Source organism: Orycteropus afer, unplaced genomic scaffold (assembly GCF_000298275.1).
Source record: "Orycteropus afer afer isolate SDZICR_OR568_19922 unplaced genomic scaffold, OryAfe1.0 scaffold00169, whole genome shotgun sequence".
NCBI lineage: Eukaryota > Metazoa > Chordata > Mammalia > Tubulidentata > Orycteropodidae > Orycteropus > Orycteropus afer.
In genome coordinates this window covers 2,476,913-2,488,666 of record NW_006921756.1, presented here as the reverse complement: position 1 = coordinate 2,488,666, position 11,754 = coordinate 2,476,913, and the positions used below count along the sequence as shown (strand labels likewise).

The 11,754-nt window shown below is 39.7% G+C and overlaps 1 protein-coding gene across 1 annotated transcript in view; it reads left to right on the top strand.

Annotated features, from left to right (window-relative positions):
* Positions 1–11,754, top strand: part of ATPAF1 (ATP synthase mitochondrial F1 complex assembly factor 1) — a 77,476-nt gene that overhangs the window by 46,457 nt on the left and 19,265 nt on the right. Inside the window, exon 7 of the mRNA XM_007946695.2 lies at positions 9,002–9,097. Coding sequence (XP_007944886.1) covers positions 9,002–9,097 — 96 coding nt within the window. The remainder of the gene's footprint in view (positions 1–9,001; positions 9,098–11,754) is intronic.

Here is an 11,754-nt window from a genome sequence, read left to right as displayed (position 1 = left end):
CAAGATGTACATGCAGACCACTCAACCAAGGATGACACACCCACATACTCACATGGTAATACATCCCTTCGAGCAATAGGCCATGGGACACCAGAGGACCAACATTCAAACTGAGGAAATGCAGGACAAACAGGAGTGCATAAATATGAGGGGCACAGGGAGAGGGTTACAGGGTAGGGAGGGGAAGAGACTGGGTTAGGGTTGGACATGGTGAATGGGGAATGAAACTAAATGTATGTGTTACGTTGAAGCTCTTAAAATAATAATAAAGAATGGATGCTTAAAAAAGAGCTGAACAGAAGATTTCAAAGAGCAGCTCAAGAAGGCAGTTAATTATTTTAATGAAATGTGCAAAGACCTGGAGTTAGAAAATCGGAAATGCTTGGCATTTCTCAAGCTGAAAGAACTGAAGAAAAATTCAAGCTTTGAATTGCAATATTGAAAGAGTCTATGGGCAAAATATTGAATGATACAAGAAACATCAAAAGAAGATGGAAAGAATACACAAAGTCACTATACCAAAAACAGCTGGTTGATGTTCACCTATTTCAGGAGGTAGCATATGACCAAGAACCAATGGTATTGAAGGATGAAGTTGAAGCTGCACTGAAGGAATTGGCGAAAAAAGAGTTGATGTTTGAGTTGTGTTGGTGAAGAATGCTGAAAGTACTGTGAACTCTCCGAAAACAAAACAGCAAATCTGTCCTGGAAGAAGTGTAGCTGGAATGCTCCTTGGAAGCAAGAATGACCAGACTTCCACTCACCTACTTTGGTCATGTTGTCAGAAGGGTCCATTCTCTGGAGGAGGACATCATGCTTGGTAAAGTGGAGGGTCAGTGAAAAAAGGGAAGACCCTCAATAAGATGAATTGACACAACATTGTGAGGATGGCGCATGACTGGGCAGTGTTTTCGTTCTGTTGTATTTAGGGTTGCTGTGAGTCAGAGCCAACTCAGTAGCACCTAACAATAACAACAACGTGGCAAAATGTTGAATGATGCAGGAACCATCAAAAGAAGATGGAAGGAATACAGAGTCACTGTAACAAAAAGAATTGGTCAGTGTTCAGCTATTTCAGGAGGTAGCATATGATCAAGACCAGTGGTACTGAAGATAGAACTCTAAGCTGCACTGAAGGAATTGGGGGGAAAAAAATGGTCTAGGAATTGAAGGACTACCTTCTGAGATGTTCCATCAAATGGATGCAGCATTGGAGGCACTTCTTGTTTATGCCAAGAAATTTGGAAGACAGCTGCCTGGTCAACTGACTGGAACAGATCCACATTTGTACCCATTCCAAAGATAGATGCCCCAACAGAAAGTGCAAATTATCAAATAATATCCTTAATACCACCAAAAAAAAAAAAAACAACAAAAACATACATACACACACACACACACACAAACTGTCTGCCATCGAGTTGATTCTACTCATAGGCTTCCAAGGCAGTGTCTCTATGGAAGTAGATTGCCCAGTCTTCCTTCTGAGGAGTGGCTGGTGGATGTGAACCGCCAGTCTTCTGGTTAGCAGTCAATTGCCTTAGGCACTCCACCACCAGAGCACAAGCAAGTAAAAGTTTGCTGAAGATAATTCAAAAACAGTTGCAGCAGTATATTGACAGGGAACTGCCAGAAGTTCAAGCCTTATCAGAAGAGGGCATGAAATGAGAGTATCATTGCTGATGTCAGGTGGATCTTGGCTGAATGTAAATACCAGAAAGATATTTACCTGTGTTTTATTGACTATGTGAAGGCGTTCAACTATGTGGTTCATAACAAATTACGGATAACATTAAGAAGAATGGGAATTCCAGACATTTAATTGTGCTCATGAGGAACCTGTATGTAGACCAAGAGGCTATTGTTCGAACAGAACAAGGGGATACTGCATGGTTTAAAGTCACGAAGGGATTGCATCCTTTCACCGTAGTTACACAGTCTGTATGCTGAGCAAATAATCTGAGAAGATGGACAATATTAAGATGAATGCAACATCAGAATTGGAGGAAGACTCATTAACAAACTGCAATATGCAGATGACACAACCTTGCTGAAAGTGAAGATGACTTGAAGCACTTACTGATGAAGATTAAAGACTACAGTTGGATTACACCTCAACATAAAGAAAATGAAAACCCTCACAACTGGACCAATAAGCAACATCATGATAAATGGAGAAGAGATTGAAGTTGTCAGGGATTTCATTTTGCTTGAATCCACAGTCAATGCCTTTGGAAGTGACAGTTAAGAAACCAGATGACATATTATTAAACTGGGTAAATCGACTGCAAATGACCTCTTTAATGTGTTAAGAAGCAGAGATATCACTTTGAAGACTAAGGTGTGCCTCACCCAAGCCATAATATTTCAGTTGCTTCATGTGCATGTGAAACCTGGAGCACAAGTAAAGGAAGACTGAAGAAGAGTTGGTGCCTTTGAATTGTGGTGTTGGCATAGAATACTGAAAATACCATGGACTGCCAGAAGAAAGAACCAACCTGTCCTGGAAGAAGTGCAGCCTGAATACTCCTTGGAAGAAAGAATGGCCAGACTTCGTCTCACCTACTTTGGTCATAGACCATTCCCTGGAGAAGGATATTGTACTTAATTAAGTAGAGGGTCATTGAAAAAGGGGAAGACCCTCAATGAGATATATTGACACAGTCGCTGCAATGATGGGCTTAAGCATAGCAGGAATTGTGAGGATGGCACAGGACCAGGGAGTGTCTTTTTCTGTTATACATAGGCACTGAAATGGAGCCAACTCGACACCACCTAACAACAACCACCATACTATATACAGGTAGTCCCCAACTTGGAACAGATTTCCATTCCAACAACTCTGTTGTAAGTTGGTTCTGATGTAAATCAAATACTTAATTTTTTTAATTTTCATTGTTACTGCCTTCTATTATCATTATCTTTATAAATCTGATCTTTATTTGTCTTTGGGGATTGGAAACATGACCTACAAACTTACAGATATATTTTAACACATGCATACATACATACATAATAAAATAGACAAATCATAAAAATTACTCTGACAACAAAGAAGAGTTGGATGACTGGCATTTTGTCAGTTCCAGTAATATCTCCGCTTGTGGATTATCACTGGGAATGACAAGAGTGTTTCTGGTCAGAAATTTAGTGAGTTATCTGTATGGTCCTTTTCTTTCTTTCTTCATATATTTTGTGGTAACATCTCACTGCTTCCTGAATCTGCCTATCGACTGTACCAAAGCGGTCAGCATTTGGGTCCATGTTTTCAAGCAACGGAAGCCCCTGATTTAGTTTAGAAAATATATCAGCAAATCCTTTCACTGTAATATTTTTTGACAACTTCTTCCTCATTATTTCTTTCTTCAGAATTCTTTCCTTTGCTATGTGGCATTGTTTTGAACAGTAAATCATAAAATTGAACATCTGCAAGTGAACATCTGAGAGTGATAACACCAGAAAATTACAGGCTGCAACACTGTATGTAGTACATATAACTAACAATAAGCTGTACCCAAAAAAAAAAAAAAGAGAGAGAGAGAGAGAGAGAGAGAATTGTAAGCATAGATTGTCATAAATTGTAAAGTCAGGGACTACCTGTACAAAAATTAACCCAAAATAAACCATAGATCTAAATGTAACTTCTAGAAGAAACAAAAGGAAACACCTTTGTGATTCTGGGTTTGGCATAAGTTTCTTAAAAGCATAAACTATAAAAGAAAAAAAAAAAATCAAACTTCATCAAAATTAAGGATTTCTGCTTTTCAAAAGACATTGCTATAAAATTGAAAAGACAAAGCACAGACTGGAAGAAAATACTTGCAAAACATATTGACAAAGGACTTGTGTCTAGAACACATAAAGCACTCTTATACCTCAATAATAAGGAGACATACAGCCCAATTAAAAATGGACAGAAGATTTGAACAGACATTTCACCAAAAAAATAGGATGACAGATAAACACATGAAAAGATATTCAACATCATTAGTCATAAAGAAAATGCAAATTAATACCACTCTAAAGAGAGACCTCTGGTGCAAAAACCCCTCTCCATATCTCTCTCACGAGCCCCCTTTCCTCGCCTCTCTCTTTAATAAAGTTTGGTTCATGTGGACCAAAAAAAAAAAAAAACACTGAAATTCCCCCTGCTGTTGTTGTGAGGTATCATCAAGTCAGTTTCAATTCATAGGAACGCTGTGTGACAGAGTAGAACTGCTCCATAGAGTTTTCTAGGCTATAATCTTTTGGGAAAGAGATTACAAGGTCTTTCTCCTGCAGAACTGCTGGGTAGGTTCAAACTGCCAAACTTTTAGCTGCAGCCAAGCACTTTGTGCCACCAAGCTCCTTAAGATATTCCTACACTGCCACCATGGAGCCCTGGTTGCACAGTGATTAAGCACTCAGCTGCTAACCAAAAGGTCAGTGATTCAGATCTACCAGCTGCTCCACAGGAGAAAGATGTGGCAATCTGCTTCCATAAAGATGTATAGCCTTAGAAACCCTGTGGGTCAATTCTACTCTGTCCTACAGGGTCACTGTGAGTCTGAATCGACTCAATGGCAGTGAGGTACACTGCTACTATCATGGCTAAGGTTTTTAAAAACTGTCCATATTGAGTGTTCCTGAGCATGTGTAGCAACTGAAAGTCTCAATGACTGCTGATGGTAATGTAAAATGTCATAGTCACTTTAGAAAACAATTTGTCATTTTCTTTAAAAGTTAAGCATGTATCTACCACCTGTGTGGTAGTTAAGGTTATGTGTCAACTTGGCTGAGCCTGGTTTTGAGTGGCTGGGCAGCTGGATGTGGTTATTCCCCATGAAGAGACTGATAATCAGCTCCATGGTGGACTCTACTAGAGCAGCTGAGTAGCTGCGTTAGCGATGTTGTTCTCTCTATATACTGCTTCCAGTATATAAAGAGAAGCTTCGGAAATGGTCTTTGCAACTTTTTGGCATGCTTGGACCCTGCACATAGCTGAGTCTTCAGTCAGCACCCTGCCATGATTCCTGCCGATCTTGGGACTGTCTCTGGACTTGAACTAGTGACCTGCTATGTTATTTGGTAATCTTGGGAATGTGTCGTTTTATTTGTTGACCTTGGGTTTGTCAGTCTCGGCAGCCAGCAGCTGCCCGAGTTAAGAAAAGCCTCCAGCTTCATTGGGCCAGGACCAAGAAGCAGAGCTGAAGCCCAAGGTTGAGGGGCTTTCACCCAGCTCCTAGAGCTTGGCACTCTGTTCAAACTTCTAGCCTCCTAAACAGTAAAAGAATAAATCCTTGTTTGTTCAAACCACCCATTTGTGATATTTTCTGTTAGAGCAGCACTAGAGGACCAAAACAACCTACCATACTACTCAGCCATTTTGCCCTAGGTATTTTTCTAAGAGAAATGAGAACATGTCCATACAATCACTTATACGCAAATGTTTATAGCCGCTTTATCTGTAATAACTAAATACTGGAAATAATCTAAGTGTCTCACAGATTAATGAATAAAGAAATTATGGTATATGTGCATTCACACACACAGTGGAATAATATTCAGCAATAAAAAAGGCATGAACAATGATACATATAACAGCATGGATGAATCACAAAGTAATTAATACTGAGTTAAGGAAGCCAGACCTAAAAAAAAAAAAAAAGTATATATTCTATGATTCCATTTATATAAAATTCTAGAAAATGTAGACTGATTTATAGTGATAGAAAGCAAATCAGTGGTTGCCTGGGGAGGGATGGGGAGAGGGAAGGATGAATTACAAAGAAGTACAAGAAAACTTTTGGAAAAAGTAGATGTGTTTATTAGTTGATGTAGTGTGGATGGCATAGGACTAGGCAATATTTTGTTCTGTTGTGCATAGGTTGCTGAGTCAGGACCAACTCCACAGCACCTAACAACAATAATGGTTTCACAATTTACATGTCAAAACTTATCAGATTTTATATTTCATTTATTTTTATTTTTTTCTAACTCACATTATCAAGTTCTGGCTATTACATTAAGGAAAAATAAAGAGAAAACCTGGAAGAGTTTAGTCTGTGGTTTAATTAGGATTTTTTTTTCTTTTTAATTTTTATTTAGGTGAAAGTTTAAAGAGAAAATTCACTTTCCATATGACAATTCATGCACGTTTTGTTTCAGAACATTGGCTGCAATCCCCATAATGTAACAGTCTCTTTCCATTTCCACCCTCTGGTTACCCTTTCCCTCTGTCCTTCTTTCCTATGCGTTCCTGCCCTCAGAACTATCTCCTTGTGCAAATATTGCCCTTCTGGTCTTCCGAAGGGCAATATTTGCACGAGGAGATAGCTCTGGTGGCACAGTGCCTAAGGCATTTGTCTTTTAACCAGAAGATTGGTGGTTCAAACCCACCAGTCACTCTGCAGAAGGAAGACTGGGTGTTCTCGTTACCTAATGCCACTCTGACAAGAAATATACCACAAATGGGATGGCCTTAACAAACAGGAGTTTATTCTTACAGTTTGGATGCTTTAAGTCCAAGTTCAAAGTGCCAGGCTCTAGAGGCTGGGTGAAAGCCCCTAAACCTTGAGGTCCAGCTCTGCCTCCTGCTTCCGGCCCACTGGAGCTAGAGGCATTTCTTCACTCAGACAGCTGCTGGCTGCTGAGGCTGAGAACCCCCCAAGGTTGACAGGTAAGAAGACATAGTCCGGATGTTACCAAACTGCACAGCAGGCCATTAACTTAAGTCCATTGTAAGTCCCAAGGTCGGCAGAGCTTAGCAGGCTGCTGAGCAACAACACAGCTACATGCAGAGTCCAAGCGTGCCAAAGGCTAGAGACCATTCTCAAAACTCCTTATATACAGGAAGCAGATCACATACCCAAAGGCAGCTACTCAGCTGCTCACAGTAGATTCCACCATGGGGTTGATTACCAGTCTCGTCATGGGGAATACTCCATCCAGCTGCTCAGCCACTCAACCAGGCCTAGCCAAGTTGACATACAAACATAACCATCACACTGGGCAATCTACCTCCATAAAAATTTGCCATCTTGGAAACCCAGTGGGAGTCACTATGAATCAAAATTGACTCAATAGTGGGTTTTGTTTTGTTTTGTTTTTTGTCTCCAAAAGGTTGATTTTTCTAAGAAGTGTACTTACCTGATATAAATATCCTTATACACATGTCTATTGTTTGGCTGGAAGGCATGGGAGTGAGTTCAGTTCCAGGGCCAAAGGGTCACTAGGAGCCATAGTGTAAAGGGTTTACCAGTTTCTATCAGACCAGTAAGCCTAGTCTTTTTTATAATTTTGAGTTTTGTTCCACATTTTTCTCCCACTTTATCCAGGATCTCATATTTTGTTCCCTTTCTGAGGGGTTGACAGTTGTAGCTGTGCATCATCTACTTCTCATTCCAATTTTATGCTTTAAATATATGTAATTTATTGTTCTTAAAGTACACTCAATAAAAAAAATTCTCCTAGTTATTAGATAAACACAGGTTATCTCATCTTATGATAATAGAAATATCATAAGATACTTTTTATTATGGATTACATCTCAATATAAAGAAAACAAAAATCTTTACAACTGGACCTATAAGCAGCATCATGATAAATGGAGAAAAGATTGAAGTTGTCAAAGACTTCACATTGCTTGGTTCTACAATCAATGCCAATGGAAGCAGCAATCAGGACATTACACAATGTATAGCACAGAGCAAGCTGGCTGCAAGGGACCTCTTTCAACTGCTGAGGAGCAAGGATGTCTCCTTGAAGACTAAGGTGCGCCTGACACAAGCCATGATATTTCCAATCGCCTCATGTATGCATGTGAGAGCTGGACAATGAATAAGGAAGACCGAGGAAGAATTGGTGTGGTGCTAGTGAAGAATGCTGAAAGTACCATGGATTGCTAAAAGAACTAGCAGATCTGTCCTGGAGGAAGTGCAGCCAGAGTGCTCCTTGGAAGAGAGAATGGCCAGACTTCGTCTCACATACTTTGGTTATGTTGTCAGAAGGGACCATTTCCTGGAGAAGGATGTCATGCTTTGTAAGGTGGAGGGTCAACGAAAGAGGGGAAGGCCCACAACGAGATGGATTGACACAATGGCTGCAACAATGGGCTCAAGTATAGCAGGGATCATGGAGCTGGTGCAGGACCAGGCAGTGTTTCGTTCTGCTGTGCATAGGGTTGCTATGAGTCGGACACGACTCAACAGCACCTAACAACAACAACTTTTTATTAAATCATTTTTTAAATTATAATAAAAATGGAACCTGTGTATTTGGCAATAAGAAAACACTTTCATGGCTAATGTATATTGAACTGGTTATACTTTGTTTTGTTCTGGCACCATTATCTTCACCACTCATCCCCAGTTCTCAACATCTCAAGCATAAAACAGCATTTCTTAACGTTTAGTTTGGAGCCATGCTACAATGTTAGCCTCAGCTGATAGAATATGAAATTATTAAAATAATTGGAACAAAAGCTAACTCCAACTTTCAGCAGTTGGAGAAAGTTTAGAAATTGGAAAAGATGCAAATGTTCCTCAAAAGATGATAAACATCAACAGATAAATAAATTGGGGTATATTTCTACAGTAGAATTCTAGACATCAGTGAGAATGAGTGGATGAAATTTATCAACATGGATAAATCTCAAAAGCATAATGTGAAGTGAAAGCATAAGTTGCAAAAAGATGCATACAGCTTGCTAATACTTAGTTTTTAAATATTCAAACAGTACTGTTTGTTGTTTATGGATATATATGCATACAGATTAAAATATAAAAATATGAATAGAATGACAGACACCACAGGAAGCTTCAGTTGTATCTCTAATGCTTTCATAGGCAGGTTGGGAAGTATATGAGTTTTTGTTATATTATAACTTAATAATTTCACAATTTTAAAAAAAATATTTCTAAAACCAAACATTAAAGAAATGGAGGGAATAATTTGAGTTATTGGACATAGAGCAAACAACTTCAGTTATTCATCTATCTCATTATGTATTTCTTTCCTACAGTTTCTGTGTGCACTACCAAGAAGGGAAGGTTATGAATTCTTTGTAGGACAATGGACAGGTACTGAACTCCACTTCACTGCACTTATAAATATTCAGGTAGGTATCAGGAGGCACCAAACCCTGTTGATGAAGTTGAGGGTCAGCGAAAAAGAGGAAGACCCTCAATGACATGGATTGACAATGGCTGCTACAATGTGTACAAACAAAGCAACTATTTTGAGGATGGCACAGGACCAGGCAGTATTTCATTCTGTTGTACATAGGGTCACTATGAATCAGAACCAACTCAGTGGCACATAACAACAACAGCAAACTTGTGCTCTTCCCCTAGAGAAAGCCCTTGAGGTTTAGGGGCACAGAATATCTACCAGTGCCAGCAGGACTTGCTGTGGCACTGATGAATTGGCATATTGTGTGTGGAATTGGTTTTCTAGGTTTCCAGTTTCCTATTCAATATCTAAAAGACCTCAAATCACCTGCTCTGATTACTTCTGGCTCTTTCTTGCCTGTTCCCCAGACTTCTGTAGAACTTTCTGCATGTGCCTCCCTTAAGAAACATGAGAGAGCTGTGGGATTATCTTTTTAACCCAAGCTATAACTTAATTTTATTTAATTGGTTTTGTTGTGTTTTGTTTTGTTTTTTGCAGTGTTCCCACCCTGGTAACCAACAAAGTATATTTCCTTCCATATATAAACCTTTCCTTGACTTTTTACAATAATGAATTAATACAATAGTTGTCCTTCTGTGATTGACTTATTTCATTCAGCATAATAATGTTCTCCAAAGTCATCCACATTATGAGGTGTTTTGCAGATTCTACATTATTCTTTAGTGTTGCATAGTATTCCATTGTGTCTGCGTGCCATAGTTTGGCTATCCATTCTTTTGTTGCTGGGCACCTAGGTTGTTTCCCATCTTTTGGCTGTTGTAAATAGTGCTACAATGAACATGGGTGTACATATATCTGTTCTTGTCTTGGCTCTCACTTCTTTAGGATATATACCTACTAATAGGATTGCTGGATCAAATGGTATTTCTAATTCCAACTTTTAAGGAATCACCATACTGCTTTGCACAGTGTTTGTATCACTTTACAGTCCCACCAGCAGCGTATAAACTCAAAACTCACTGCCATCAAGTCAATTCCGACTCATAGTAACACCATTTGGGTTTCCGAGGCAGTAAATCATTATGGAAGTAAATTGCCCAGTCTCCCTTCCACAGACTGGCTGGTGGGTTTGAACCACCAACCTTCTGATTAGCAGTCAGATGCCTTTGGCACTATGCCATGAGAGTCCCAATCTCTCCACATTCTCACCAGCATTTGTTATTTTCTATCCTGTTGAACTTTGCCATTAGAGCCAGGGAGAGATGGTATCTCGTACTTTTGATTTGCATCTCTCTAATGGCTAATGATCTTGAACATTTCTTCCTGTGTTTGTTGGCCACCTGAATATCCTCTTTGGTGAAGTGTCTATACATTTTTCTTGAAGATTTTTGCATCTATATTTGTGAGCATTATTTCTCTGTAGTTTTCCTTTTTAGTTATGTCTTTGCTTGGTTTCGGTATCAAGGTTATGCTTGCTTCATAAAATGCATTTGGGAGAATTCTATCCTTTTCTGTGTTCTAGAATAGTTTGGTGTCAGTTCTCTGAACGTTTGGTAGAATTCTCCAGTGAAACCATCGGGACCAGGACTTTTTTTGTTGGCAATTTTTTTATAACCTGTTGCAGTGTAGTAAATTACATAGTATGGCTTTTCTAGCCATAGTCTTTGTAAACTCCATGGTGGAATTTGCCGTGAGCAACTAAGTAGCTCCTGATTGTTAAAGTTATCCACCTGGGGTATTTCTGTTGCCAGCAGCATGAAGCAGTTTCTGAGAAATTCACTCTCTCTCAGGTGTGTGGAATTCTGGTGTTGGGAATGGTTGGTTTTGCCACTCTGCCAGCCTTAAAGTGAGCCCTCCTAGAGGCAGAGAAGAAGAATCTCTCTCACTGCTGGCTGAGGGTCCAGCCTGTCACTGAAGGAGAGGGTCTGTCTGACTGCCATCTGAGAGAAATGCACTGTTGAAAGAGACATGCTGCTGAGAGACATGAGAGGCGTGCTGCTGACACGAGAGACGCATACTGCTGAGAGATAGAGAGATGCAAGAGATGTGCACTGCTGAGAGAGACATGCTACTGAGAGAGACTGAGATATATGGCTGGCTGCTGAGTGAGAACAGCTGACTGAGAGACACTGAGCATGTTCCTGAACTTGAATTATAGCCTGTTGCTTCCCTAATAAACCCATAATCTGTGAGTTCTGTGTGTCCACTGCAACGAATTATCGAACCCAACAGAGAGGCAGTGGGTGCTACGGCAGGAAGAGTTGGTAAGAAGGCTGGACTGTGGTAGCATGTGTGGCCTCATAAGAACAGGCCTTGGGCTGCTGATGGTGATTCTGTCTTCCTCTTGTGTTAGAAGAGGTCAGAAGATGCCACCTCCCAGCCCCTTTAGCACCTGTTCAGTTTCTTCTTTTGTTATGGGTCTGTTCAAATTTTCCACCTCAGTCTGTGTTAGTTTAGGTAAATAGTATGTTTCTAGAAATCTGTCCATTTCTTCTAGATTTTCAAGTTTCTTGGAGTTCATTCTTCATAGGATCCTGATAATACCCTTTTAATTTCTGTTGGATAACAATACTATTAGCTGGTCTTCCTTGTAGGCATATAGATATTATCCTATCACTGACAGCATTTTACTTCAGGATAGAT